This window comes from Rousettus aegyptiacus, unplaced genomic scaffold (assembly GCF_014176215.1).
Source record: "Rousettus aegyptiacus isolate mRouAeg1 unplaced genomic scaffold, mRouAeg1.p scaffold_m13_p_2, whole genome shotgun sequence".
Lineage (NCBI taxonomy): Eukaryota > Metazoa > Chordata > Mammalia > Chiroptera > Pteropodidae > Rousettus > Rousettus aegyptiacus.
Window position 1 is genome coordinate 175070402 of NW_023416295.1, and position 27695 is coordinate 175098096.

The window sequence follows — 27695 nt, forward strand, 5'->3', positions numbered from 1 at the left end:
CCTTCCGGGCCGTGCCAGGTGCCACCCACAGGCTGTTCACCACAGAGGGGCCCCCGCGGGCTTTTCCCTGCGCCACCCCCAGCCCCACGGCAGGCGTTCCAAGCCCCACAGAGCTCGCGCTCTGGCCTGGGTCCCGGCAGCTGTGGCTCCTTGGCTCTCTGCGACCGGAAGGACATGCTGCGCCCACACGTTCAGAGGCCCACCTGTGCCCGTAGGCTGGAGTCTAAAATAACAGGGCACCCCCTGCCTGCCCGGCACTGCACCCCGACTTATCACTCTCCCCCGTCTGACCCTCACGAGGGCCTGGAGGGGCGGGGTGTGCGACTAGTCTCACCATCGCTCGTTCAACAGCCGTTTCCGGAGCACCCACTGCACGCGGGCCCTGGGAGAGGTGGGGGCCCTGCTCACGCAGAGCTCATGCTGTAAACGGGGAAACCGAGGCCCCGAGCAGCCCCGAGGGCCATGCCCAAGCTCACACAGCTGGATTCGAGTCCAGGTCGGACTCCGGGAGATGCGCTTTTCCCTTTGAGCCCCTCCCCGGGCCCCAGTCTCCTTGCCTGTACAATGGGCACAATGGAGCCTCCCCAGGGCCATGAGGACACAGGGACGTGGCTTGTGGCCTGGGGACAGCACGCAGTACGGGGGGCACGGCCAGCAGAGGCCTCGCCACTCTGCCTGATGAGCTGCGGTGGCTGCCGCCACCCATAGCGTTGGAGGTTACACCCCTTGCCCCGTCCAACGGCACCTGCACACCCTGCCCGCCCGCCCCCAGCTGCCGCGCTCCTCCGTGCTCCCACACGGGGCATGTCGCCGCAGCCCTCACACGGCTGCTCACGCCGTCCCCTCTGCCTGGACCCTCCGCCACTCGCGGCATCGTGGCAACATTTACACGGAACTTCCTGTGGGCCGGGCATCGAGCCCCCCAACAGCCCCATGCGGAAACCACTGCTGTCATCCCGTTTCCAGATACGGCTTGGAAACACAGAGGGACAAAGGTCCGGGGCACATACACAGCTCAGCAGCAGGGCGCGCGCCTCTAACCTGCACCGTACTGGACACCACCAGCCTGCCCGGCTCACGTCCATGCCAAGATGGCATCCCCCGGCCCCACAGCCCAGAGCAACGACCCTCGTCCACCCACACGGGCTGGCTCCCATTGCCACCGCCCTTGTTCCAGACTCGGCAGAGCCCCGGAGGGCCAGGCCAGGTCTGGGTGTCCCTGGGTTCCCAGGTGCCCAAGCCCCAGGGCACAGACCAGGAGTGTGGAAACACTATGGCAAAAAAACCGGCCAGTGAAGGCGGCACACAGCAGCAAGCGTGGGGGGCCCGGCCCAGCCCGGCCTCCGGCGGGCAGGCAGGAGGCCAGGCCCCGTGCCCCACAAGCCCAGGTGGCATGGTCCCCACGAGCCCAGAGGCGCCCTTACCTACTCGGAGCTCCTGCCCGAAGACAGTCTTCTCACCGAGAGCAGAGCAGTTCCAGCGTCCGAAGCGGAACTGGTACTGGCACTCGTTGATGCCCATCTGCGCCCCCTCCCCGATCACGATGATGGCATCGGGCCGGCTCTGGCAGATGGCACGCTGCCGCGGGGCCAGGCCCGGAATCTTGTTGCAGATGATGTTGGCTCCCAGGGCCACGACAGACGACAGCGCTCTGCGAAGAGGGACGAGACACCGAGAGGTGAGCTGGCTGGGCAGGGCCCTCTGCGCCCGGCTCTCCGGAAGCGAGCGTGTTCCAGGCGTCCACCACCAGGAAAGAGACCTGCCCTCGAGGGGCCACTTTCCACGGACCCGCGCTTGTGACCCTAGCTCGAAAACGCGCACACACCTGTGCCCTCTCGACCTTGAAACCGCAGGGACCGCAGGAGTGCAAGACATGAAACCCCAAGTCCCACAGATCAGGTGTGATCTGGGGAGTTGCAAGTCCCATGAATGCAAGAACCATGGCTCTGCACGCCTCTGAATCAGAAACCCAGACCGTTTGGGGCTTCGACAGCCATCGACTCGGGACTGTGAGCACCTGCCCCCAGCAGCAAACCCCCACTCCCATCGCCAAAGACCTGGCTCCCCGGGGGGGGGGGGGCATCTAGCCAGGCTGGCTGCTGAGTGGGTGGCCAGGCTGGGAGCCAAGCCCACTGGGTCCTGGCTCCAGCTAAAGCTTGTGACTGACCTCAGAAAAGCACTCTGCCTCTCTGAGCCTCAAAACTGTGAAATGCGGGTGTAAAACACCTCTGCCTCCGTCATCACCACCATGACACAGGCTCAGAGCAGGGAGAAAGGCTGAACTACTGCCGTCATTGTTCATTCATTTCCGGGTGGCAGGGAACAGGCCCCGACGTGAATTGAGCACCTACTGTGCGCTGGGCTCGGCAGGCGGGGCGCTTTACCGCAGCCTTCGTCCCCAGAGCAGTCCCCCGAAGGTGCCTTTTAATTATCCTCCCGGCACTTAGTACAAACACAGCCTCGTGCAACCACCCCCTCCACCGGGTTCCAAGACGCTGTCACCATCCTGAAAAGAAAGCCCTTGGCACTCGCCCCTCGTCCTCCCTCCCCGGCCCCCCGTGGCCTTGCCTACACTGGATGTCTCATACGGACAGAATCGTGCGCCACGCGACCTCTCGTGTCTGGCTCCTTTCACTTAGCGCGACGTTTGCCAGCGCGTGTCAGGACTTCGTCCTTTTTCAAGGGCGACTACTATTCCACTGTCGGGAGAAACCACATTCCGTTCATCCGTTTATCAGTGATGGACCTCTGGGTTGTTCCTGGCTGCTGCGAACGGAGCTGCTAGGAACACGTGCGGACGAGACTGCGTCTGAATCCCCGTTCCCAGCTCTCTGGGGCAGTGCCCAGGGGTGGAACTGCCAGGTCATGTGAGGCACCGCCTCCTGTTTCCCAAGGAAGCGGCATCGGTTGGTTGTAAGCACCTGGACGAGAAGGGACAGCGAGGTGGAAGGAGGCGGGTGCGCCGGCTGGGTTTCAAAACCGCACCTGGCTCCCAAGCCACAGGCGGGCCTGCTCGGTGAGGGGCCAAGGGCGGGAGCACGGGAGACGCCGAGGGGCTCCCCAGAGCTGACGCCCATGGCCCTGGCCCCCTGCACTGGGGAGTTGCCTCCTTCTACGCACCGCCTGCCAGTCCCTTTCTTAAGAGAAACAAGCCAGTGTTTTTCCAGGGCGGCCGGGCACCCACAGCCAGCTGGGAAAGTCCCCGTGTGGTGTGAGCCCACAGCATATGCTGTGAGCAGGATGCCCGACCGACACTCAATCCCCGTGGCCCGCCCGCCCTGCCCGCTAATCTGCCCAGGACCCCCCAGGTCTCCCACGGGCACAATGGGCAGGAACTCGGAGGCTGGCATGGAGGAAGCGCATCTGGCCGGGTGGGGCAGGGAGCGGGCTGGAATCTGGGGAATTCAGCCCGGAGTAATTGTAGATGCGCAGAAAACCGACCCGGGGAAATGAGATGGATGGGAACCCTGCCGGGCACCAGCCTCCAGGCCACAGGTCAGAGCCCGCTTCGGTCCCGGACCCTGCTCGCACGCAGCCCATCCCCGCGGGCTCGGGCTGCAGAGCCCCACTGCCCGGGGCACGAACCCCGGCTGGGGGCAGCGGTCTGGACAAACAGGGTGTGACCGGGGCGATCGCAGCGGGACCTGGGCGGATGTTGGGAGATGAAACGGAGCATTGCAGCCCAGGTGTCCCGCCTGCAGCAGGCTGCCCAGCCCCGCCGCCCGCGCCCAGGCGTGACTGTCACTCCCCTGCTCGAAGGCTCCTTTGCCCAGAAGCGGAGGCCCCCTGGGACCTGGCCCCTGACGCCCCCTGCCACCGATGCTTGTGCTGGTCCCTCTGCCCGGGATGCCATTCTCCCCCGCTTTCTCTGTCTGACAAAAGCTGCTTCTCTTCCAGGGCCAAGTGCAAGCCCCACAGGGCTCAAACCCCTCAGCCCTAGGCACTGAGGACCCGCAGTACCGACCTCACCTCCGGCCTCACGGTCATTGCCTCCATGCCCGGCTTCCCCACCAGACCTCGAACGCCTCGAGGGCAGCGCCCAGTCTGAGCTGACTCTGGCACCTTGGGGGCTGGCCCGGGCCGCTGAACAGGATGTTCGCGGAACTGGCGAACGAATGAACCAATGATGAAGTACTCAGGGGTCGTATCTGAAAGAGTCCCTGCGGCGCAGGCACAAGAAGACAATCCAATTCGACAATGGACAAAGGACTCGAATAGACATTTCTCCAAAGAAGACGTACAAATAGCCGAGGAGGAGGTGAACAGAGTCTCACGTCATGCGCACCCGCGGGGGTGGGCACGCTCAGACCACGGGAAGCAGCATGTCAGTGAGAGGTGGGGAGCCGGGGACCCTCGCGCACTGCTGGTGGCAACGAGAAGGGGTGCCGCCCCCGCGGAGAGGTTGGGAAGTTCTTCAAAGAGTTCCACATCGAATGACCGCAGGACCCAGCAACTCCACTCCTCGGTATGTATCCAAAAGGACGGAGGACAGGGTTTGTCGTCACCAAAACAAAGAAACAACACAAAAGTCCATCGACGGATGAATGAATGAACAGAATGTGGTCCATCCAGACCGTGGAATACTATTCAGCCCTGAAAAGGACTGAAGTCCAGTCCCCTGCGACATGGATGCCAAGTGAAAGGAGCCAGACGCAAAAAAACCACATCCTGTGTGAAATGCCCAGCGAAGGCAAATCCGCAGAGACAGGAAGTAGACTGGTGGGTGCCGGAGGAGGGGAAGCTGGGAGAAGGAGATGGGGGAGGGGGCGTGCCTGCTTAAGAGGCATGGAATCTCCATCTGGGGTGAGGAAGAAGTTCTGGAACTAGATCAGGGCGGTGGTTACACAGCACTGTGAATGTGCTAAATGACACTGACTCTAAACCAGTCGTGGTGAATTTTATGTTATGTGTATTTTAACCACGATTTTAAAAAATTCTGTCTATACACAGGACTTCTACACCCTGGCCATAGGGGATTGGGGGAAGGAGACGAGATGGGCCCTGCCCAGCTGACACCTGCTTGTACCCGCTGTATGCTTCTCAGGGGGTGGGGGGCTGACGGGGTAGGGGAACAGGAGCCCCCGGACTGCCGGTGTGTAGGTTACAGGTGAAATACGGGTATGGAGGGCAAGTCGCACTGCATTTGGTGCCCGGGGAGCATAAATGATCAGATACGGTTCATTGTTCAGAAATAATTTCAAAATTGTCTTCCTTAGGATGCAGGGATCTTCCCCCTGAGGATATTAAATTCTCCCCCCACTGAACACCGACCTTGGACAACTAGCCTCTGCGGGACCTTGGTCCTACCTGGAAAGGTAAACGTTGCTACGCCCACGTTAGGGGTGTGCAGACTGGAGCTCAGAGAGGCTCGGGAACCCGCCCGAGGCCACACAGCCAGGCTCGGAGCCCCGTCTCTTGCTTCCGGCAGTCAGGGGAGGCAGCGCTGAGGCTCAGAGTGTGGCACACAGTAGGTGCACAACGAATTCGAGAAGGTGGCCAGGAGCGGGAACCCGGGCCCACTCGTCACTCTCAGAACCCGGCTTGCATCCTTCCGCTGCTCACAGTCACCCACTAACTCGGCCAGGTTTCCGGACACTTCTGCTGCTGGCGATTGAGGCCGGGGAAGGTGGTGTCTCCCGCCTTGCCCTCCCCTCCCCCGCGCCGGGGCCTCGCCACACCCCAGGACTTGCCCACGCTCTTCCTTCCCCTGGAGGGGAGGGGGCCGCTGATATGGGCGACCAGCTTGGCCTTCATTAGAAAACCTTCCGAGTGGGGAAAGGGATAAACACACGTCACTCGGTAACTGGTGCTCTGGCGGACCAGAGGCGGGTCCTGGGGTAGCTGGCCGTTTGGGGGTGAGGGCATGCTACGGCACTCTCACCGAGCCGCCCCGCCACCGGGGGTCGCCCGGCTCTCACCCCGAAGTGGGAAGAGCCTCTGGGCAGCTTCCTGGCCCACAGCTGCCCGCCCGGGTGCCTGGGGAGAGGCTGGCGGGGAGGTTCTGCGTGGCGGGGTGCTCGTGTTTCAGTTGCTGACGTTTTCCAGGGGAGATGCTGCTTGGGGGCCACCCCTCCCCCTGCCCGGGCTGTCCAGGGGCCCCAGGACACAGGCACGATGCCAGGGAGAGTGGGCAAGGCTGAAGATCTGGGAACTCCCCTCACCCCCGGCCCGGGCCAGTCCCCAGCGGGGAGCTCGGAGAAGGGGTTCCGGGCCCTGTGGACAAGAAGCTCCCGCCTCGTCCCCGGGGACTGTGGACAGGGCGTCTGGTCTCAGACCAGAGGACGCGGAGGCCAGCAGAGGGCCTGGCACTGGGCTCGCACTGGGCATTGAGGCGGGGGGCGGGGGCTGCCCCTGGACAACAGGAAGATGGAAAGGTGTTCTGCCAGAGCCGTCCCGAGGGGACGAGGGCGCTCCAGTCAGCTGAGGGGCTCCATGACCACCGCCGGGCAACGGACGGGTGCGGAAGCGGGTGCCACCTCCGCCGTGGCCTTAGCCAGGCACCAGCCTACCCAGCCGGCAGCCCCGTGGGGCAGGGTGAGGAACACGAGCTTGGCCGGAGCCCCAGCTCTGCCTCTCAGCTGGGAGACCTCAGGCAAGCCTCTTACCCGGTCCATGCCTCAGCTTCCCCATCTGTGAAATGGGATGGATAACCGGCCTGATACCCGACGCTGCTCCGGGAGGAGGGCAGGGCGCGCACAGAGCCCTTCCGGCCCGTGGTGACAGGTCACCGCTGGTGGCCTTCGCCAGCCTCCGAGGTCTGAGACTGGGGGCCCATTACCGGCCCTCACTCGCTGAGCCCCCAGGACCCAGCTCCCCGAGGGGGTCGGGGACCGGCGGGGTCCATCGGGGCACCAGTGCCCACACTGGCAGCCCCGAAGCCCGCGGGCGTCTGTGCGGCCACCGCCCCACCCCGTGGCTTCACCGCTGTCCTCCGCCCAGGCTTTCACGCCGACGTCCACACGCCCAGGGAGACGTGGACGTGCGCGCACGTCCCCAGCAGGCTGGGGACCACCGCCCAGGTGTCCGTCCCAGGAGAGTGACAGATTATGGACGTTCACACAGTGGCGGGCACAGCAGCAGGGGAAGAGCCGGCCGGCGACACACGTCCACGGGCAAAACCGCCCTCCAGTCACGAGAGTCACCCACGGGTGGGACGCACTCATGGGAGCCGGCCCCGGGAGCCTGCGGGGTTCCAGAATGTTCTCTATCCTTGGCTGGGCAGGGGTCATACCAGTATCCACATATATGAAAAGGTGTCGGACTATCCTCTCGAGGTTCCCACACTTACTTTATGTAAGTTTTACCTCAACAAAGAAGTAAAAGTTTATGACACACAAATTTACAGGGCCGGCAGGATAAGACAAGGACGGTAAAGGCCAAGCTCTCTTACAAAAAAGCAAAATAAAGTATACCTGAGAGATGAAAGACGAACATAAAGTCTTAGCCGTGCGCCTTGCCTGGGCCTGGGCCTGCGGGGGTCTCCGGGGGGCTGGGCCGGCCACCCCTTCCAGGCAGAGCGGGAGTGCAGCCTAAACCTAGGCTCGGACACCCCAGAATCAGAAGGCATTCCCAGCCCGGTCCTCCAGGCAATGCCCACCTGCCCACCCTCACCCCTGCCTGGACACCATCCACAGGTGTGGCCGGCCTGTCCCCACCAGGCCCTCGGTCTCTGCAAACCCCGAATCAAGGACACAGGCTGTGTAGCAACTGCAGGGCAGTGAGGACGGGGACGGGAGGCCCCGGCGGCTGCAGGGGTCGGGGGGCCCTTCACGGGTGGGGCCGTGACAGGAAGTGCCCTCCTGCCTCAGCCTGTGCCCGCTGGGCACTCGGGACCAGCCCGGCTGCTGACCGCCCCTCCGCCCCGCGGAGCCGGGCCCGCCAGTGCGGCCAGGCCCTCCCGGGGCTGCCTGAGGCTCCGAGGGGACAGAGCTCGGGCTGAGGCCTACATTAGGCCAGGCCCCAGCCGTGCCAAGGCCCGAGTCCTCCGCGCAGACATCGGAGGCGGCTTCCGGTCGGAGACCCGGAGGGCCAGAGGGGCCGGACACGGGAGCCGGCGTGTCACCACGGCCGGGACGAGACCCGGCCTGTCGCCCCGTCTACGTGTGCAGCACCTCTCCCCCTCTCAGGACGCAGCTGCCCCCCACAGCCAGGCGTCTCACCCACACCCACCGGCTCTTCAGAGCCCTCAGGGGTCGAGGCAGAGTGGGTGCTCCGAGTGACGGTCCCCGCAGCGGGCCGGGGAGGCGATTCTGCTTCCTGTCGCCATCTTCATTAGCCCTTCAGAACGGGGACCAGAGGTCCAGAGAGGTCCGGCCACCTGCCGAGCAGCTCGGGAAGGGAGGGAGGGACCCACACCTCCAGCCCCCAGACCGCCAGTGCCTCAGACAGTCGGGGGAGTGGGCACTTGTCCACCTGAGGAGCCATCCTCCCCCATGGGTCCCTAGGGGCAGAAGGCTACATTTGGGGCTGAGCCGCACTGAAGGAGGGTACCCCTGGGGGGCTCTTGAAGGAGGCCCCGACTGGCGCCGGGCTGGAAGGAGTCCCTCAGGCCAGGAGTCGCGTCGCGGCCCCTCCCCGGACAGGCCGGCCCGGGCCCGGTCTCGTGCCGTGCTGTCTGGCAGGGGGTCGCCGTGGAACCATGGAAGGAACGTGGCGGGCGAGTGTGGAGACAGCTCAGACACATCTGGGGGGGGCCCTGGCAGGGGCGGGGACCCCGCTTGTGCAGAGGGCAGGATGCTGCAGCCGGGGCACCCTCGGCCGGGCGGGGGGCCAGCAGGCAGGCCGCACTCCCCATTTTCACTTGGACTGTGACAGGCCGACCGATACAAAACGACTTTTATTCCCATGTTACTGGGTACGGTTGAGACAGCGTCAGCTCCCCCTCTGGGGGCCCCGCAGCTTCAGTGGCAGGAGGTGGGGAGGGTGACGGCCGACAGGGACAAAGCCACCCCCAAGTGTCCTCAGTAGGGCGCTGATCGCCAGCGTTGCCAGTGAGGGGTGTCGTTGCCAGCCCAGGACCACGTGACAGAACAGCCCCTCAGGCCCCGAGGCTTGAGCACTCGACCTATGGCCGCGGATGTGGGGGGCCCCCGGAGCCAGGCACCTTCACCTCAGCAACTCGTTTCTCCTACAGGTTCCCCAACAGCTGACCCCACAAACCACAGCCCAGGAGAGAGAGGCCCCAGCGGGGGATGAGCGGCCCCACCCCCTGGGGACCCCCGGCGCCTGGCCCCGGCTCCCCTCTGAGCCCTCGCTCTGGACCGGGCTCCGGTTCTAAGGCAGCCGCCACCCCCCCCCCCCCGGGGTTTCTGGATGGTGGCGGCCCCTGCCATGTAGCGCCCCCGGGAAAGCAGCCCGCCCAGCCCCCTCTGCCCTCCGGGCCACGCTGCCCACCCCCAGCCTGCTCCTCCCCCACACCAGCAGGACGGTGGCCCCAGGCCTGAGCTGTCGGGCTGTGGGCGTCAGTCACGAGATTGGTCACAGACACAGCCTCGTCTCCCACATCACTCTGGGTTCTGGCCCACACTTTTGCCCCAGGGTTTACCTTCCCGAGACGTGCCCTCCTCCCAGACCCACTGCTGTCCCCACTGCAGGGACCCTCCTCGGGGAGGCCCCAGGCAGCCAGGCTCTGTGCCGGACAGCCTCAGGCTTCTCTTAATGCCACCTGGGGCAGGGTCGGTCCCCACTTCCTGCAGTGGGCTCCCCAGGGCAGGGATCCACAATGTTCCCAGCACCCAGCAGGGCCCTGAGCTGGCCTCGGCCGGGAGCCCCCACCACAGCCCCAGCTCTCTGAGAGGTGGGGACAAGCTGGCCGAGTTGGACCAGATCCCCAGCCTCCCTCCAAGTCCCCAGCCCTGGCCTCAACCCTGGCTGCCCAGCTGCCCAGAGCCCCTTCAGCCCACGCTCCCGGCCCGAGGCGCTTTGTAATTCTTCCTTCTCGGGCATCTTCCAGCAAAATATTCGAAGAATGTTCTAATTATCTGTGATCAGCCGGGGAGGCGAGCCTGGGTCCACTTGTCCAGGAAGTAACTCGGCAAATACCTGAGAAGGCAGCACCTGGCCCTCACGCCCACCCAAGGCCACGTCCTGCCAGCCTCTCCTGCAGGTGCGCGGCGGTTGGCCCAGAACGTTCCAGCCACACATGCTGGCTCTGCAGCCCCGCAGGGTCTCATGAGGCAGCGTGATGATGGCCTCAGTGTTCCTGCCTGTCAAGTGAGGATAAGAATGTCATCCAGGTGTAGGGCCACTCTGCAGACCCCCCAGGTCACAGTGCCGGAGCTTGGCACGAGGCGGGTCCCTGAAGCCCTCCTCTGTGGGATGGAACTGGAAGGGACCACAGTGGGTCGGAGCTGGACGCGGCTGGCATGAGAGCCAGGTGGCTCCGGGGCCCCCCGTCCTTCCTCTGCTCTTCTCTCCTCACCGCATTCCCCTGCTGGGGTTCTAGACCCAGCTCGGTGGAGGGCATGGAGCCTGGGGACATCCCCGGACCTCAGAAAGGCCACCCCGAGCTGCCTCCGTTTTCTCATCTGAGGGACAATCAGCCCTCTTTTGGCAAAGGGCTTCTCCCTCTACTGTGCTGGGCCCAGTGGAGCCAGAGGAGTGAGGGGAGGGCAGCGTGCGTGCAGGGCAGGCCTGGCTGCAGCCCACCGTGGCCATCGGACCTGTCCCCTCACCTGCCCTGACACAGGGCCTACACTCTCAGGGGTGGGACAGGCCAGACAGACCAGCTTCCTGAGCGGCACCCCCAGGGGCGGCTCTCCAGGGTGGGCTGAGAGAGAACACCCAGAGGGGGCTTCGTGGGCCACGGGCAGGGACGAGGGCGTCCCCAGAGGAGGCACAGAGAGGCCTGGAGGGGGGCAGGGTCCCCGCTGGGCAAGGCGGCCGTCCCTCTGCCCCTCCCTGCCCTCCCCCCAGCCTCAGTTTCCCGTCTGTGGAGTGAGAGGCTGCTGTAACCATCCAGGTACCTGAAGCTGTATCCTAACAAGGGTTCTCTGGGGTTTAGGGTCCTGTGTTTGACTTCTGCTTGGCCGCTGACTCTCACTGGCCCCCGTGAGCCTCAGTTTGCTCATCCGTCCAGGCGGGGAGCAGCCCCGGCTTGCGGGTGGGTCCCCCGCGGGCCGGCTCCCCGCGCCGAGGCTGCCGCCTGCTGCGGCCTTTCCAGGCCACCGCTCCGCTGCCGCCCGCGGTGTTCCCCGGGAAGAGAGCTCAGTGTCCGCATGCTCCCTCGCGCCCCCGGCGGGCAGCCGCCCGCCCGCCCGCCCCACATAGCTGGCATTCCTGGCCTGGCATCCTGGGACCCCACCCTGGAGAGAAACCAGGCGGCCCGGGAGGGAGCAGGCAGCGAGCAGGGGGTCTTGGGCAGGGCTGAGGCCCTCAGAGGCGGGCGAGCGCGGCCGGGCGCCCTCCTCACCCATGAACGGGGTCACAGCGAGCTTGCGACTAAGGGGGCGCAGGGGACGCATGGCCCTCGCATCGCCAAACCTGTGAAATCAGAACCTCACCAGTCACTGTGACCCCAAGACATTGACCTCTCGCCTCGGAAACTTCTAGACTTACGCTGGGCCTTCAGGAGCCATCGTGACATGCCTGGGTTCAGGCCACACTGGACTAGTGATTCTCCCTCCAGAGGCATCCTGCCCCCTCCAGCAGCCAGGCAAGATTCCAGGCCCCGGCTGGTGCCTCCTCCTCCAGGAAGCCTGCCCGAGGCTCTCCTCTGTCTTCCCAGCACTGCTGCGTCTCTGCCAGGCTCCTGAGGAGGCCGCTGGGGGCTGAGGTTCAGCACCACCTGTCTGTCCAGGCCATGGCCACACTTCCTAACCCTTGTTGAGCTTGGGACCTTCCTGAGGCCTCATCTCTGACTTTCCTCCTGACTTCCCTGGTACAGTCGAGGACACAGTGCCTAGGGGTACCACTGTTCCTGAGGCTGCACAGCAAACCGAGGCCCGAGCAGGAACGAGCCCCTCAGCCCTGGCCTTGGCCTTGGCCCCGAAGCCCCAGATCTGTCGGACGCGGGGGCGCCTTGCAGGCCTGGGTGGCCAGGATGCCAACCTGAAACCTCAGGACAGACGGGTGAACGGACAGGCGGGCGGAACAGGTGGGAGGAAGCTGGCAGGCCCCGCTGGCCTGCGGCCAGGCTGGGAGTCTGGGCACCTCATGGGTCAGCCAGGGCCTCAGCCTTCCTGGCTACTCTGGACATGGGCTGAGCGGCAGGTGTAGGGGCCAAGCCCCTACAGGCAATGGACAATGAGCAGTCAGTCACCTCTGTGCCGACTGCAGGGCAGGGCCGAGCTCCTGGCCCAGGGACTCAGGCCAGCATCCTGGACGGTCCCCTTTCCAGGAACAGATAAGGGTGGAGCCCGCCTGGGCCTCGTAGCATCGCAGAGCACGCCCAGGCCCAAGGCCCATTTCCGGCCAGCCTCCCTGCCTTGCCCCCAGTTCTGTGGTCCTGCCCTGTGCTGGCCTCACAGCTGGGAACCCCCTCTGGGCCCCGACCCGCGGGGCAGAGCTCCCTCACCACCCACCTCGCTGTTCGAGGAGCCCACTGACCTGGGCTGCTGCTTCTGAGAATCCTCGGGCCACCAGGACCTGCCCAGCCAACTGCCTCGGCTCAGACGCCTCGTAGTGCAGGGCGCTCTACCCCCTCGCCATCCCGGCCGCGATGCCCCGAACGACGTGGGGAGTTTGCTGGGTGCGGCACCCTCAGAACACCGGCCTGGCTCGGGGCCCCAGGACCCGGCCGGAGGCGGCCTGAGCGCAGCCCCTGACTTTCACGCCAGCCCCCACTTGGAGGAGAGGAGCGGCATCTCACCCAAGGCCACGCAACCACCTGGCAGGGGTTCGGTATCAGAGCCAGGAGCGGGGCCAGGCCCCGGGTCTCCCTCCCACCTCCCGGCTCCGGCTCCACAGGCCGGGCTGTCTGTCTCCTCAACACCCTCCCACTGCCTGCGAGGCCTGAGGCCTCCGCCTCCCCCACCTCCCCGGCTCCTCCCGCCTCCGCCCCCTGCAGGAATCTCCACCCTGGAAGGAAGCCTGACGGGGAGCCAAGGGTCGCCCCGGGCTCACACTCACCCTTGGCTGCGAACCCTGGCTCCCCGCACCTCTCTGGGAGGGGCATATGGTGGCGGGCCCCCTGGGGGCAGCAGGAGCCCCGCGATGCCCAGGCCAGGGGTGGAAGCCAGACAATGGGGAGGATTTCCCTAGCGGATGGTGTCATCACGCCTCACGCCCTGCCCGGACCCAGGGTCCCTGGAAAGGAAACAAGGGAGCCAGAGGCTGGGCGTGTGTCCACCCCCCACACTCCTGGCGCCCCGGAGTGCAGCCCTGCCCAGCCCAGTCACGTGGCCGGCCAGGTGGGGTCTGAGAGGAAGGACAGGGGTGGCTCTCGGGCAGCTCACGGCCCTCGGCCGGGCACTGGCCCTGTGGCCCTGAGACACTGACGACTGCCACCCCCGCCGGCATTTCCAGGGCCGTTGCCCCTGGGTCCCCATGCCCTAGGTGATGAGCCCAGTGGCCCCATGTGCTCTGAGCTCCTGGGGACAGTGAGTCAGAGGCTGCTTACTCCCTGCCCAGGGCTCCCACGACACCAGGGTGCCCGGCCAGCCCTGAACTCCTAGCCCTGCCACCCCAGGCCAAGGCACGTGCCCTAGGCATCCTTATGGGGCTAGCTGCTTGGCCCCCAGCCTATTCCATAGGCCTGAGGCTCAGGGAGGTCACCCTGTGGACCTAGGCATGCCAGACACCATGCTCCACCCCCAGGACGATGCCACCAAGGCAAGGAGATGACCCTGCCAGGCAGTGACGGTTACGTGGTCCATGGGTGTGGCCAAGCAACCATGTCAGCCCTCTGCAGGGCCCGAGGTGGACGGATGGGCACACAGAACGGGCCCGAGGAAGCTGAGGGCAGCAGGGTGATGGGTCCGGCTCCTTCCGGGGGGGGGGGAGGGGTGTCAGCAGCACCTGGAAATTCCCAGCACTCCCCCCAACAGTGAAGACACCTGGGGAAGACCCGGGTCGGGGAGTCATCCAGTCCCCCAGCCCACCCCTGTGCCCACCTACGCCCACTGGGGGCCGGCACACCTGGACCTGGAGGCCTCTGCTACCACTGGGCAGGGGGCCCTGACCGAGGCGGTGGGCCTCCCTGGGCCCCAGACACGTGAGCCGCATCCTGACCATCCAGCACAGGTGAACCGGGCACCAGGTAAATGCCAGGCACCGTGCCGGGTGCCCGGGGGGATGGCAGCATCCGATCTCATGGCCACAGGCCTGGCCTTGCGCGGCCCTCGTGCTGACGATGCTCTTCTCCTGCCCCCTGCCCCCGCCAGCCTCGCAGCCCCCGCCTCTGGGAAACCACCCCTCCCTGCAGCCCCGGCCATCCGAGGCCAGCGACAGGACCAGCCTCTTCCCGTCTCCCGTTGTCCATCCCATGCCCAGGGCTTAAAACCTTCCCTCCCGCGGCTCCCAGGCCTGGGCACGGGCCTGCCACGCCTCCGACCTCACCCCCCCACACTCCCCACTGTGACAAGCTGCTGCCCACCGCCGCACCCCGGCCCACGCGCACAGTCATCCCTGTGCCCAAAACACCATTCTTCAATCCAGCACATTCCTTAGGACGAAGTCAGAGGTTATCTTCCATGAGGGGTCTTCCCAGGTCCATTCTCACTGCAGACGGGTTAGGGGCTGGGGCGTGGGTAGCACAGGGCTTTGTATAAATGACGGGAAAGGAAGGAGGGGTGCCGCCCAGGGTCACCTGCACACACGGCCCGTCGCGTTCGCCTGGCCCAGGGGTGGCCATAGGTGTCGCCGTGTGAGGAGCAGTCTCAGAGAGGTGGGGAGGGCCGGTGGGAAGGGGAGGAGGGGAGCGTCCCGAAAGCATCTAGGCCCATCACCCGGATGGAGAAACTGAGGTCCAGAAAAGGGGCGGGTGGCCTCCGAGGCTGCCGCAAAGCCACAGCGTATGTATGACCCGATAGAGATCACAAGCTGGGGCTACCTCCTCGAGCCTCCCCGTCAACACAATGCTCATCAGCTGGAAGATATGCTTTCCAGACGAGGTGAGGTTACAGGCGGTGAGTTAGAGGGCCATGGAGTTGCCTAGAGGTAGAGACCCACATCGGCAGGACACCAAGAGGCAGCGAGGACCCAAGAGCCACACGGATGCAGGTTCGCGTCTGGGTTCAGCCTGCGTGAGCGTGATTAGAGCATCACTGACCAAAATGGGTGCATGATTAGAGCAGCGTCACTGACCGGCACGCACCCTACTCCACGTGGGTGGTCCTTGCTTAGCCCACCTGTCCTGGCAGCCAGAGAGGAAACAGTCAAATCAGACCCCAGCTGGTGCGCGCGGCCAGTCCCACGAGAGAAGGCCTTTCCAGGGGGACCTGAGTCCTCCAGAAGTGGAATGCAAAGCCCTGTGTTCCCCAGTTGAGAGCCTGGGGGACAGATCATGTGTTTTGAAAAAATTCTCATTCAAAAAGGTTTTTAAATTTGTTTTACCACTCGGACAGCAAGGGCCTAAGTCTCGGCTTTGACCCCCTGGGCACCATGGCAGCACCCACGCCTGCTACGGGGAGGGTGAGCCCAGGCACCACCCACCCTCGTCCCTGGGCTCCTTCCCTGCAGGGGGCCTGGCCATTTGCAGCTCCCAGCACAGCCTCTGGCCTGGGAGGCCCCTGGAGAAGGGTGGGGAGCAGGGACAGCCATGGGTGGGGCACCATCCAGAAATGCGATGGAGGCCCACAGGTGTCCTGGGGGTGGGGTGCTGACTCCGCCTCTCCCAGACCGTGGCTGCTGCTGGGGACCTGCTTGCTGGGCAGGGCGGCGTCCTCCCTGGTCCCACCCTGGGCAGCTGCGTGGCAGTGGCTACTTGAGGTCTGCAGAATTGTAGTGTCTTCCACTCACAGCCTCAGACAGAGCCCTTCGTGGCATCCCCAGGGCCTCAGAGGCCACCTGCTCCAGCCTGAGGCGGGGACCACCTCCTCGAGGCCTCGGCACCCTCATCCATGCAGTGGGCCGACCACACACACGGCCGCTGGAGCAGAGCGCCCCGAGTGCTGGATCCCTTCCAGGCAAGGCCCTTCCCCAGCATCCCCGGCCCTTACTCCTGCATCTGCTTGCACACCTCTGAGGCTGGGGAGCTCACTGCCTCCCTGCCAAGAGCAGGCCTGGGTCGAGCCTTGAGCTCCCCACTCAGGGTGAGGACGCCCTGGGTGAGGGGCAGGACCGGGAGGGGGTCTCGGCAATGGAGCAGCTCTGTGATGGAGACAGGGAGGATGGGGAAAGGGAAGAGGGAGCGCACCTGTGCCCACCCCCACCCCGCCGGCCAGCCCGAGGGGAGGCCCCAGCCCTCGCCAGGGAAGGAGGACAAACGGTGGTTTTGTCCTTGGCCAGCGGGCGGCCTGCGCCACACAATGACCCTTTCATCAGGCTGAGCGAGCCCAGGCCTGGGGTTTCATCTGACAAGGGAGGGCGCCCAGCCTCCTGTCCCCTCCTAGAGGAGTGGGGAGGGGGGATGAGTCCTATCTAAGCTGGACCAAGGGGCCACCAAAAACGGAGGCCTCAGGGGAGCCAGCGAAAGCCCCTCCCCTGCCCCAGGGGGAGACAGGCCCCGGGGGGCTCGGGGACTGGTGCAGGCAGCACAGGCTGATCTGGGTCCCCCAGACTGTGAACTGACCTAGGGTGACTGGGTCCCCCAGGCAAGACCTCTATCCCGCCCCAGCCCTTCCCCTGCCACCTCCCTCGGAGTCTACCCGGAGCATCGGTCCAGACCCCAGCTGGGGTTCTGGGCTCTCCGCAGGCTGCGTGAGGCTCTCGGGGACATGGCTGGGGTGCAGGAGGCAAGGGCAGGGAGCATGACTTGCTAGGCCTGTGGCCACCATGTCCCCAGGGGAAGCAAATGCAGGAACAATGTGACATCAGGCCCTCAAACACTCTCTCCCTTCCTGGAGAGCTCCTCGCCCCAGGGTGCCTCCTCCAGCTGCCTGGACCACCCCGCCCCCGGGGCCCCAGAGGCCCTGGGCTTCTCCTCTCCATTGGGCCACCACAGGGAGCACTCCCCCTCAGAGGTGGCAGTGGAGCTGGTTCTAGAGCCAGAGGACTGTTCGCCTCGGGACCGGGCCTGTCTGCTGAACCCCGGGGTTCGGTCCGCCCGATTCAGCAAGACGCTGTGGGGCTCCCTCCAAAGGAACCTGGGCGAGTGGGTCTGACAATGAGGGTTGCTCCTCCTGACATTTTCTCTCATGCTGTTTCGTCTGGGCAACTCCTATCCACCCTTCAAAACCCCATCTGGGGGTCACCTCCTCCGAGAAGCCGTCTGAGACACCCTGGAGAGTTCATCACTCTCCCCCGAGCAGACACAGCCATTGGGCCTCCCCATGTCACTGGGAGCCAGCCTCCCTGCCCCTAATAGCTGAGAACGACCCCCTCTCCTGAGCACTTACCGTGTACCAGAAACCCAGCCGAGATGTCTCTAAACCTGCCTGTTGAATTCTCACACCCGCTCTAGATTTGAGTTCCCATAATCCCTCTGTACAGAGGACGCAGCTAAGGTTACAGGATGCACCCAAGAAACAAGAGGAGTGGGGATGGGACCCCTGGATCTGGGTCATCACCGGGCCCCTGGGCCTCACGAGGACTCACGGGAAAGCGGACTAGAAAACTGGCCGCTCCACGGGCCTCACTACACAGCTGCAGAGCCCACTGTGGCCCCGGAGGCAGCCTTCGAGGACCCTCCTTCTCATGCCGAGCACCCTTCCCCACACACAGAGGGTTGAAAGGAGTCCTTCCCAGAATGCACCAGTCCCCCTTCAACTAGTGGTTGACAAGGGTCACGTACATGTCACTGACTTCTTACAACTTGTGCTGCGGGTCCTTTGGGTGCTGAGGTTTGTCGGCTTCCCTGGCTTTACCCCGCCCCCTATATGCACACACCCCCCCCCCCCAGAGCTGCTCATGCTTTCAGACCCTGAGGGCACGTGGGCCTGATCTGAGTCTGCAGAGCAAGGCTCTCCACCCTGAGTGACCGACGAGGAGACCGAGGCCCAGAGAGGCCCATGGACCTGCCTGAGGCCACACAGCAGAGCTGTTCCCAAATCCGGACAGAAACAGGCCTCCAGGCTGGGAGCTGCTCCTCCCAAGGGTGACCTGTCCGCGCCTGAGCCAGCGACCCCATTCTGCCCCCACGTGGGCAGCGATGCCATAGGAGTCGGCCTGATTCAGCCCCCCTCCGCCGGGGTCATGCCCACAGGGCTTCTGGAGCTGCGGTGGACACGACCAATAAAGCCACAGCAGCGGAGCCGGGAAGAGGCCCAGCCTTGGCTGAGCAGTGGTGAGTGCCCCCCACCCCCCACAGCCAGGTGGTCGGTGAGTAACCGCCCTGTCACCCATGACTCACTCAGCTCCCCAGAGCGGGCGGTCACCATGAGAGGCTCGCACCGGAAGACCTGGGGGGACCATTGCAGCCAACCCCCACATCTGAGAGAGGGAGGCCAAGACCGGAAGGGACCTGCCCAGGACGGGAGGCCAGCCTGGTCCTGGCACAAGGCCTCAGCCAGGCCCCCATACCGGCTGACCTGGCACCGCAGGCCCTCCTCTTGGCCCGCGCCCCCCCACCTGCCCTCCCTGGGGCCCTCGCTGACACCCACCGGCCCTGGGAGCCTCTGCTCTCACAACAGAGGAGCAGAGGAGGGTACAGCTGGCCAGAGCTGCCGCGTACCAGCCCAGCTGGCCGGGCTCAGCATCAGGCGAGCTCAGAGCCCTTCCAGGCCAGCACACACGTCGGACCCGATCAGTGGCAGGGGCCCAGGCATGCATCTGGGATTCGCTGTGCACGGACCACAGCCCAGGACGGGGAGCTGGGAGAGCAGCCCAGATGAAAGGGAAAGGATCAACTGTCCGCCAGTGTCTGGGATCCCGGCAATGGGATGCCTTCTGGAAAGTTCTCTGGAGCAGAAAAAGCCTCCACCCAGGGCCCCTCCTGCCCCGGGTATCCTCAGATCCTGCAGGGCCGGCCTCCTTACGCATTCCTGGGGTGCTGAGGTGGGCCAGCCATGGACTCTGGCAGTTCTCAAAGCGCTTGTGCACCGGCTGCCTCCGCCGCCTTTGGGCATCAGCTCGGTGGACATAGAGGGTCGCCTCATCGTGCACACTTTCATTCACATCACCCAGTCCCTGTCCTTCCTATGGCATCTCACGCATCTGGCCTGCGCCCACCCAAACAGGGCAGGGAAGCCCCAGAGACGCCTGGGGCCTCCCTCCCTTGCTCCTGGGAACGGCTGAGTTCTCTCTGCTCAGGAAAGGCTGGCATCAGCACTTTCTTCCCCCTGGGGCTGCAGGTCAGGCTGTGCTGGCTGGAAGGCGGGGTTGCCGAAGGGGGGGGCCCGCAGAGTCTGACTGATGCTTCAGTCACCCACTCCGGACCCCAGCATTGGCCCACGAACCTTCGGGAAAGCTACTGTCTTAGGAGAATTCTGCCAACAAAGCTGGCAGCACACAGGAAGGAAGCCTGTGTGGGCACAGATGGTAATCACGACAGGCCCAGATTTGGGGGACCAACCTCTCCAAAACTGGGCTTTACAGAGGTATGCTGGCCACCGCCCGCCCCAGAGCCCCTCAGTTGCGGCCTTGGCTCCCCGCTCTCACCAGCTCCTGAGCCCTTTGCCCACCTTCTCCCGCAGATTCTCACTCCAAACCACCCCCCCAGGACCCCAGGTTTCCCACCCCTGGACACCTCCCCAACCCTCAGGCAGCTGGCTCCGAAAATGATTTATTAAGCAGAGTAGCTGCGGATTCTCCAGCAAGCCATGAGATTGCGATTCTGGGGAGGGGGAGGTTCCCGATCTCCGCCTCCGACCTCTGAGAACTGGAGGCTGGGATTCCAAGGCCCCCCTGGGCTGACCCATTTCCCAGGAGGGACACCAGAAGCAGGACTCTCTTCCCTAGCCCGAGTCCCCAGTGATCAGGCGGTCCCCACCCGCCCCGAGCCCTGCCCGGGGCAGCCTGCCTCACCGCCCCCCCCCCACACCCCCCGCCCCAGGCGATGCCTCCGCAGCCGGGGCTGCCCGCCGGGCCTGGAGCGCTCTCTGCGCTGGGACCTTGTAATTATGTCCCACAGCCCGGGAAACCGCGGGCCTCGCAGCATCTGGCTGTGGTTGCGAACTTTTGTTTCAAGATGCGCGACTATTTATAGAAGGAAAACTGGTAGGATAGTAATTTCCTAGGAGCTGGAGGAGAAATTGGCTGCGTCTCTATTAAAAGGGGGTGGGGGCGCGGCGATTTATTACGACTACGGCCGCGCGGGGGGAGGGGGACGGGGTGGCGCAGGGAGCGGGAAGGCAGCGGCTGCCCCCTCTGGCCGCGTTAGGCGACCCCGGACGTGGCCCGCGTGTAAAAGAGGGGGAGGGGGAAGGGAGGAGAGAAGGGGAGGGAGAGCTGGCTCTGAGGTTTAATCAGTAGCATCCAGCTTAAATTCCCCCAAACGGCGGTTCCATAAATCAAACTTCTTTTTAAATCGGAGGCCAGAGCATATGCGTCCCATTAGGAATCCGGCGAAGCCACCGCTGCGCTGACGCGCCCCCTCGGCTCGCTGGGCCGGGCCGGGCCGGGCCCTGCCGGTAGCTGCACGGAGCCCGGCAGGCGCAGCCGGGCGGACGCACACGCGCGCCCACGCTCCCGCGCTGCCCTGGCCGCAAGGTCCAGACGCACCTCGGCCGGCCGCAGGCCCGCACTGCGCGCCCCCTCGCCCCAGGTGAGGATTCGGCCAGGGCAAGGGCCAGGCGGCCCAGCGCGGCAGGAAGGCACGAGAAGCCGCAGCGACCTCGCAGGACAGCTTGGGCGCTGTCCGGTGGGGCGCAGCGTGCACGTGTGTACCAATGTGTATTCGGGGGAGCTGGTACGTGCGTGCGGCTCTCTCAAATGTCGCACAGCCATGCGGGCCGCGTGGATTTATATAAATAAGGAAGGGGATCCCGCTGGTCCAGGACTCAGCTGGGACGCGCAAGGAATCTCCGCGCCGCCCGCGCGCCCTCCGGCCTTCGCGCTCGGTGCGCGCAGCCTGGTCTTTGTGGAGCGGTCAGGCCTCCCGCGAGCTACCTTTTCTCTGACCCCAAAGCTGGAACTTCTCACTGCGGAGGCTTCCTCCAGGTCCTCCACCTTAGCGGCTTAGGCCGGCGAGGCAACCCAAAGTACCCCGGCTCCCGCGCGCGCCGGACGCCCGGCGCCCCGCCCAGGGACTTCACCGCCGCGTTCCCTGCCCGCCGGGCTCCAGCGGAAGGCCGGGGAGGGACCCCGCCGCCCGCCCACCCCACGTGCCGTCCGCGGGACTCACAGGTAGCTGCCGCTGGACAAGATGAGAAAGATCTGCGGGCAGTAGACGGAGAGGAGCGCGCTGCGCGGCGACAGCAGGAGCATGGTGGGCCGCCACTCCCGGCAGGGCTGGCCGGGCCCCGCGGGCAGGGCGCCTGAGCCCGCCGAGGCCCGGGTTTCCGCGGCCCTTCCCGAGGTAGGGCGGCGGCACGGGGCGCTAGGGACCCGGGCGCGCGGGTCCTGGCGCAGTACTCGCCAGTGCCCCGCCGCCGGGGCCGCGCATCGCGCTGCGGCTGGAGCGCTGGGCGGGGGGCTGGTAGGGGGGCAGCGAGTGAGCCTCGGCCGCCGTCTGGCCCTCCGTCCGTCGATCCGTCGGAACCGGCTCTGTCACTCGCTCTGGCTCACGTCTGCAAGTCTCCCGAGGCGCGCAGCTGCCATTGGCCGCGCCGCCCTTACATCCGCCTCCTCCGCGGGCGGGTTTTTTAAAGGGGAGGCTGACCCGAGCGCGCGGCGGGAGCCGCCCCCAGGGCTTGCCCAAACCGCCTTGGCTCGGACCCCTACCCGCAACTCCAGCGAGCCGCACAGCTCTGGCCTGCTCTGGAAGTTGTACCTTGGGGGAGCACCGCGGGACAGCCGTGCGGGGGCGTGCGCTCCTCTGCGGTGCTGTGCTCCGCAACGTGATCTCGTGTGCATGCATGTGCCTGCATGCGCCTGTGTGTGCCCGCGGGAGCGTGGGCGCGTCTGTGAGGGCGCAGGTGTGTGCGCACAGATGCACTGTGTGCGCTGCGCCTCTGCCTGCGTGCGCCCCTGGGTTTGGCGAAGCTGGCTGTGGGTCGCACGCGCTCACTGCCATGGCCAACCCGGCCCAGCCTGGCAAGGCTCACCTGCGCACATGCGCACTGGTATCTCTGCAGGGTCCTGCCTCTGAGTCTGGAGAGGCCGACAGAGGGAACGCACCCCCAACAGGTGCACAGAGCTGCCAGCTCTGGCTTCCCCACCTCGCTTCTTTTGCTCTCCTTCGAGGGGCTGGTTGCTTGGGGTAAGTGTGGGGAGGAGCAGAGCCACAAGGACACACTTTTCAGAGCAATCCTCTTCCAGTGATTTTTTTTTAAAAGGCCAGAAACACAGGTTTTGAGTTCCACTTCCTATTGTCTGCCAAGCCTAGCTACACACGAATGTCCCTCTAGATGCAGCGTAGACCCCTTACGCTGGGGCAAAGGCACAAAGCAGGGACGATGACAGGAAAACAGAGGTCTTGGTCCCGGGGGAGTGGATTTCCTGGCTTCTGACCTGGCCTGGAGACCAAGCATCCACGAGGAGGGGCTGCCTCTACCCCTTCATTCCTCGGGGTCCAGGGCTCTCAGGCCCCTCTGCCTCTCCTGGCTCCAAAGGCAGGAGGCCGGCATGGAGCAGGGTTGGTCCTGGCACTTCGTGACCCCGGTTCCAGGGTGAGAATGTGCCCAGACTCCTGACGGCTGCCCCCGCCCGCCCTGGCTTGGCCTCCTCCAGGGCTGGACCTCGGACGGAGGCTGATCAGTCCTCAAGTGAGGAACTGTGACTCTCCAAAGTCGTTTGTTTTCAAATTGCTCAAAATCCAAGACACATCTGGTCTTGGGACCCCAATCCCCATAGGGGTTGTGAGGACAGAGTTCTCACCCCCCAGGGGCTGCACATCTGCACTGGCTGAGGGGCGCATGTGGGGGGGGGCTGCCTGTGCACAGTGTGGGCCGCTGGGCTGTGATCACGAAATGTCTCCCAGCACACACAGTCTCTGACATTTGGGTTGGGGCTTTGGTGGCCCTAAAATCCCAAGTCCTCGGAGTCCTGAGCCCCAGAATATACTCTCTGGAGGCGTCTCCGGAGTGCCTGCAGCAGCTGTGGTATCCCGGTTATTAACAATAAGAAAGGCTTGACTGGTGCGCACAGGTGTTTATGGGACGCCGCCCCAACCCTGGGGCCAAAGCCCTCCGGGGCTAAAGCCCCTGGGACTAACCTTCACAGCGCCAGTGAAGGAGGCGCTACCATTCCCCTATTTCCCCCCAGAAGAAAGGTGAGCTGGGAGGTTAAAGAGCTCACCCAAGGCCACTAGGTGAGTGTGGGGGGGGGGCCTGACCACCTGAATCCCGTCCTCAACCTCACTGCGCTCCAAGGTCATTTAACCCCTTAAATCACATCTGGGCCCAGCCACCCCCTGCTCCCTGCCTTGTACAGCCAAGACGGATTGCGGAGAAAGCAGGACCCTTCACTCCCACGCTGGCGGGCAGGGGCTGTGCTGGCGTCAGGGGCCGAGCGCCCTCGCCTCAGCAGGTCCCGTGGTGGCTCCGCGGGGGTGTTGTGGAGATCTCATTTTCTACTCTCTCCCCAGGACTGAGAGAGCATATGCTTAACGGGGCATGCCAGGGGGAGAAGCTCCCCTCCCAGGGCCCCTCGGTGGGGGCAGATGGCAGTGCCAGGAACGCCACCCAGCTCTCTCAGGAATCCCCAGAGAGGCTGATGCAGGTGCCTGGGCACACGGGCCGGGTCCCACTGTCTGGGCTCTCCCTGCTCGGGATGGCCAGAGCAGCAGTCTCACTTGAAGCGGGAAGTGCAGGTGGGGACCCTCGTGGTGAGAGGAAGTTACCGTCCCCAGTCATTCAGACCTCCAAGCCCTGGAGCCAGCCCTGGAAGTCTGGGCTGGGCACCAACTCCAGCTCCTGTGCGGCCTGGAGGTGGGGAGTCGGGGGTAGAGCTCCTCCTGCAAGCCGGGGCGGGGGAAGGGGGATAGCTCTCAGATGACTCCTGTTAGGCGCTCGTGCTGGGAGGAGTGGTCAGTGGTGGAGACCAGAGCCAGCTCCCGTCACACTCTGCCATTTACTCCTGGGGACAAGTGACTTGAGTATCCTAATTCTTAAAACAGGAGGAATGCGGACACTTAATTCCAGAGTGTCAGGGGGAAACATGGCCTCAGTACTGGGAACTAGGTAGCAGAGAAAGCCTCCTTAAGTGGACTACTGTGGCGAACACAGGAGGAGTCAGCTCAGGAGGTGCTGGAGAGCCCAGAAAACAGGGCCTCCCTCCCCACCGGCCAACCCCACTGCCAGCAGACTGGACGCACGCACCCTCACCTCCCATAAACAAACACCCAGGGACACGGCCTACACACAGGCCCATAATAAACAGAGCCACCAGCCGCTGCACACGCGCCAGGCGGCCGGGCCTGCAGAACCGAGGCTGAGACAGGGGGCTTCCGGCCCTGCCGCTGCAGCCACTGGCCTCGGTTTCTCCATCTGTGTACGGCGTGGGGACGATGGATGAAATGATTCTCAAACGAAGCTTCTACCTCTCCGCCTGGGAAGCCGCGTCTCCACTGGCGGCACCGGGCCGGGCGGTTCGCCGCCTTTGCCCGCGGCCGGGAGCGGCCTGCCTCCAGCCGCTAGCCGCACACAGTAGGCGCGCAGGGCGCGGTCAGACGGGGAACCGTGGGCGCCCCCGACGAGGTGCACCGCACCCCCTCATGGTCACACCGCCCCCTCCACCCCCACTTCGAGTGAGGCCGAGACAGATTCTGTCTAAAGGAGATCGCAGCTCAACAGGTAAGGACTCGGCTAGGTTCAGGAATGTGGAAATACGACTCGGAGCAGCTACTGCTGCGAGCGCGGCCCGCCGGGCGCCCGCCCGGGCCGCGCCAGGGGGAGTGCGGCGAGAGGGGGCCGGGCCTGGGAACTCGGGAGGTTGGGGGCGCGGGGCCCGTACCGAGCCCGAGGCGGCCGGGTCGGCCGCGCGGCCCATCCCGAGCCAGCCGGACGAGTTGTCAAGGTAATTTCAACACGTCCGGGTGATGGATAGAGACGAAGGGCCGTGGCGGGAGCCCGGGCGTGCGCGCTCGCGCCTGGGGTGCGCGCCCCCCGCCCGCCCAGGCCTCCCGAGCCTCCCCGGCCGCCCGACGCCCCCCGCCCCCCTCCCCGGCGCGCCCTCCGGGCAGCGAGCTCTCGGCCCGGGCTCAGCGCCCAGCGCAGCCCGGGGGAGGGAAGGCGCGTCCCACCCCCGGGGCCTGGAGCCCAAACAGGTGAAAGTACGCGCCGGGCACGCTCCCCGCTCCCCGCGAGCCTGCCCGCGGCAGCCTGCGCGCCCCGCTGTCCCGCCTCTAGCCCTGGGCTGGGCGCCCCTCGGGAGAACCCGCCGCTCGGGGACTCGGCTGCGTCTTTGCCCAGCTTGGGCGAGGGTCCAGCACACAGGCCAGCCCCGGATCCTCGAGAGCTGCCCATGGCCCCCTCCGGTGCCCACGTTCCTGCGCGGAACCCCTGCAGGCGGCTCCCACCCGCGGCCTCGACCCCCGGCGGCGGCCCCTGGCCACGGGGATACTCACCCGAGCTTCACGTAGAGGACGCCAAAGCAGAGAAACACGTAAAAAATCCACTTGCGAAAGTTTCTGTGCATGATCCAGGGAGGGGGGCTGCGCCATAGACAGCGGCGGCCGGAGGGGACGCGCGGGCCAGGCGGGGAACAGGCAGCGGCGGGGGTCCTCGGCGGACGGCTCTCAGCCGGCGCTGCGGCTTGGGCGGCAGGCGACGCGCAGGCACTCGGCGCGCGCTGCCACCATGGTGAGCCCCGGGCGCCGCCGCCGCCGCCGCCGCGTGCGCCTGGGGGAGTGACCTGGGCTGGGGGCCGCAACCTCGGAGCCCGGCTGAGCGACCGCGGGGCCCCACGAGCGCCGGCGGGGGCCCGGGCCCGAGCGCAGCGGCCAGGCGGGCGCAGCCTCCACTGGGCGCAGCCGCCTGGGGCCGTGCGCGCCTCGCCGAGCGCTGCGGCAGCCAATGTGTCCGCACTTGTCGGCCTCCCCAGGTGACTCGCGGCCCCGGCAAGCGAGCTGCGAGCGAGCGAGCGCGCCCCAGGTAGGAGGATCCGCCTCCCGCCCGCCCTCCTCGCTCGCCGCGCGCTCTCTCTCCCTCGCTCCCCAGCTCTGCCCTCCCTTTTCTCCTCCCTCCCCGGTGACACACAGACGCATCCACCCCCCGAACCCCCCTCCCCAGGCCGGCTCCCTTCCGTTCGTCCTGCCGGGACTGGGCGGGGGCTTGGCGATTGGGTGCGTAGAGGGGGGTGCGGGGGGGAGGGTGCGGCTCCGAAGAGACACCTGCGGAGGGGCTGGCGGCTCGTCTGAGCCCGTGGGGGTGGGAGGTGGGGGGCGGGGGACGGATAGCACAGGTCCTGGTGGCCACTCGGCCTCCAGTTTCTAGTGGGAGAGGGAGAGACCACCCAGTCATATAGCCATTCTGGCACGCTTTCCCTCCCCCACCCCACCCCGCCGCAGTTATCCACAGGGGGTCCTCCTGGGCCACGCCCTTAGTCCAGGCAGCAATGCCATCTCCGTAGACCTCGATCAGAGCCCTCCCTCCAGCACCCAGGGTCGCCCTGCCCCGTCAGCACTGCTAATTCATAGTGGGGACAGGGAAAGGATAGACAGGCCCGGTCAGATGCAGGGGCGTTGCTCAGATGACCTCCTGCAAAAGCCGTTGGGTTAAGCACCATGATGCAGACGGAGAGGAGGTTGTTGAGGGCGCTTCCCAGGCTTTGGGGGAGACTCCAGGCCCCCAAGGGTCCCCTGCCTTCCCTCCCCGACAGTCGACCGCGGTCGCCCGTGCCGGACAAGACTCAGTGTTCATGTTCAGCACCTAGAGCGCGAGGTCAGAACAGCCGCAGTGCCCCGGACACCCGGAGCGGTCTGGCTTGGCTCAGCCGCGAGTGAGTGGGCGCCGGGGCCCTGCACACTCCGCTGCGCCCATGCCCTGTCTGTTCCGAGGGGGACGGCGACCGTGCGCCTAAGCGCAGTCCTGGTTAGGCTTTTGTGCTCCGCGAATTTACAGCCCTCTGCGGGTTCAAGCCTGCCGTTCTTGGGCGAGTGGATGGAACTGGGGAGCGCTTAGTCTCCCAGGATCCCTCCGAGACCCGAAGCTCGCTAGGGTGAAACCTTGGAGGTCGAGGAGGGGTGTTACTGCCAACCACCCTAGGTCCCACCTCGCCAAGCCTGGGCGGTGACCCCGAGCTCAGAGCCTACCCCTTCCCCCTGCAGTCCCGCTTGACCCCCAGCCTCTGATCCCCTCTTAATCCTCCCAAATCTCCTGAACCTTTGCCACGACCCGAGCGCAGGCCATTCCGCGGCTTCTCCATGGGGGGGAGGGAGGGCGGATGGGAGGCGGTGCAGCCATGAGGAGTGGGGTGGAGGGGGAGCATTTCCAGATGAAAGGGACGTTGGAGGCCATCACCGGCAGGGGAACTGAGGCACAGAAAGAAGTGAAATGACAATAGCAGCCTCATCCTCAAGTGTCCGCAGCGCCCCGATGCCACCCCATTTCGCAGAACGGGAAGCTGAGCTCTGGAAACAAGGGTCAGGGCCGAGCCCTCGCAGCCAGTGGCTGCAGCCG

The 27695-nt window shown here is 65.6% G+C and overlaps 1 protein-coding gene across 2 annotated transcripts in view; it reads right to left on the reverse strand.

Moving 5' to 3' along the window:
• WNT7B (Wnt family member 7B) overlaps positions 1–26085 on the reverse strand; it is a 48562-nt gene extending 22477 nt beyond the window's left edge. Inside the window, exons 1-2 of one of the 2 annotated variants that reach the window (XM_016135704.2) lie at positions 25643–26085; positions 1425–1651 (exon numbers count right to left, since the gene is read on the reverse strand). In XM_016135704.2, the coding sequence (XP_015991190.1) occupies positions 1425–1651; positions 25643–25713 (298 nt within the window). In that variant the 5' untranslated portion in view covers positions 25714–26085. Of the gene's footprint in view, positions 1–1424; positions 1652–21319; positions 21521–25642 lie in introns of those variants that run through there. The other variant, XM_016135703.2, reaches the window with a different exon arrangement.
• Positions 26086–27695: the final 1610 nt, after the last annotated feature.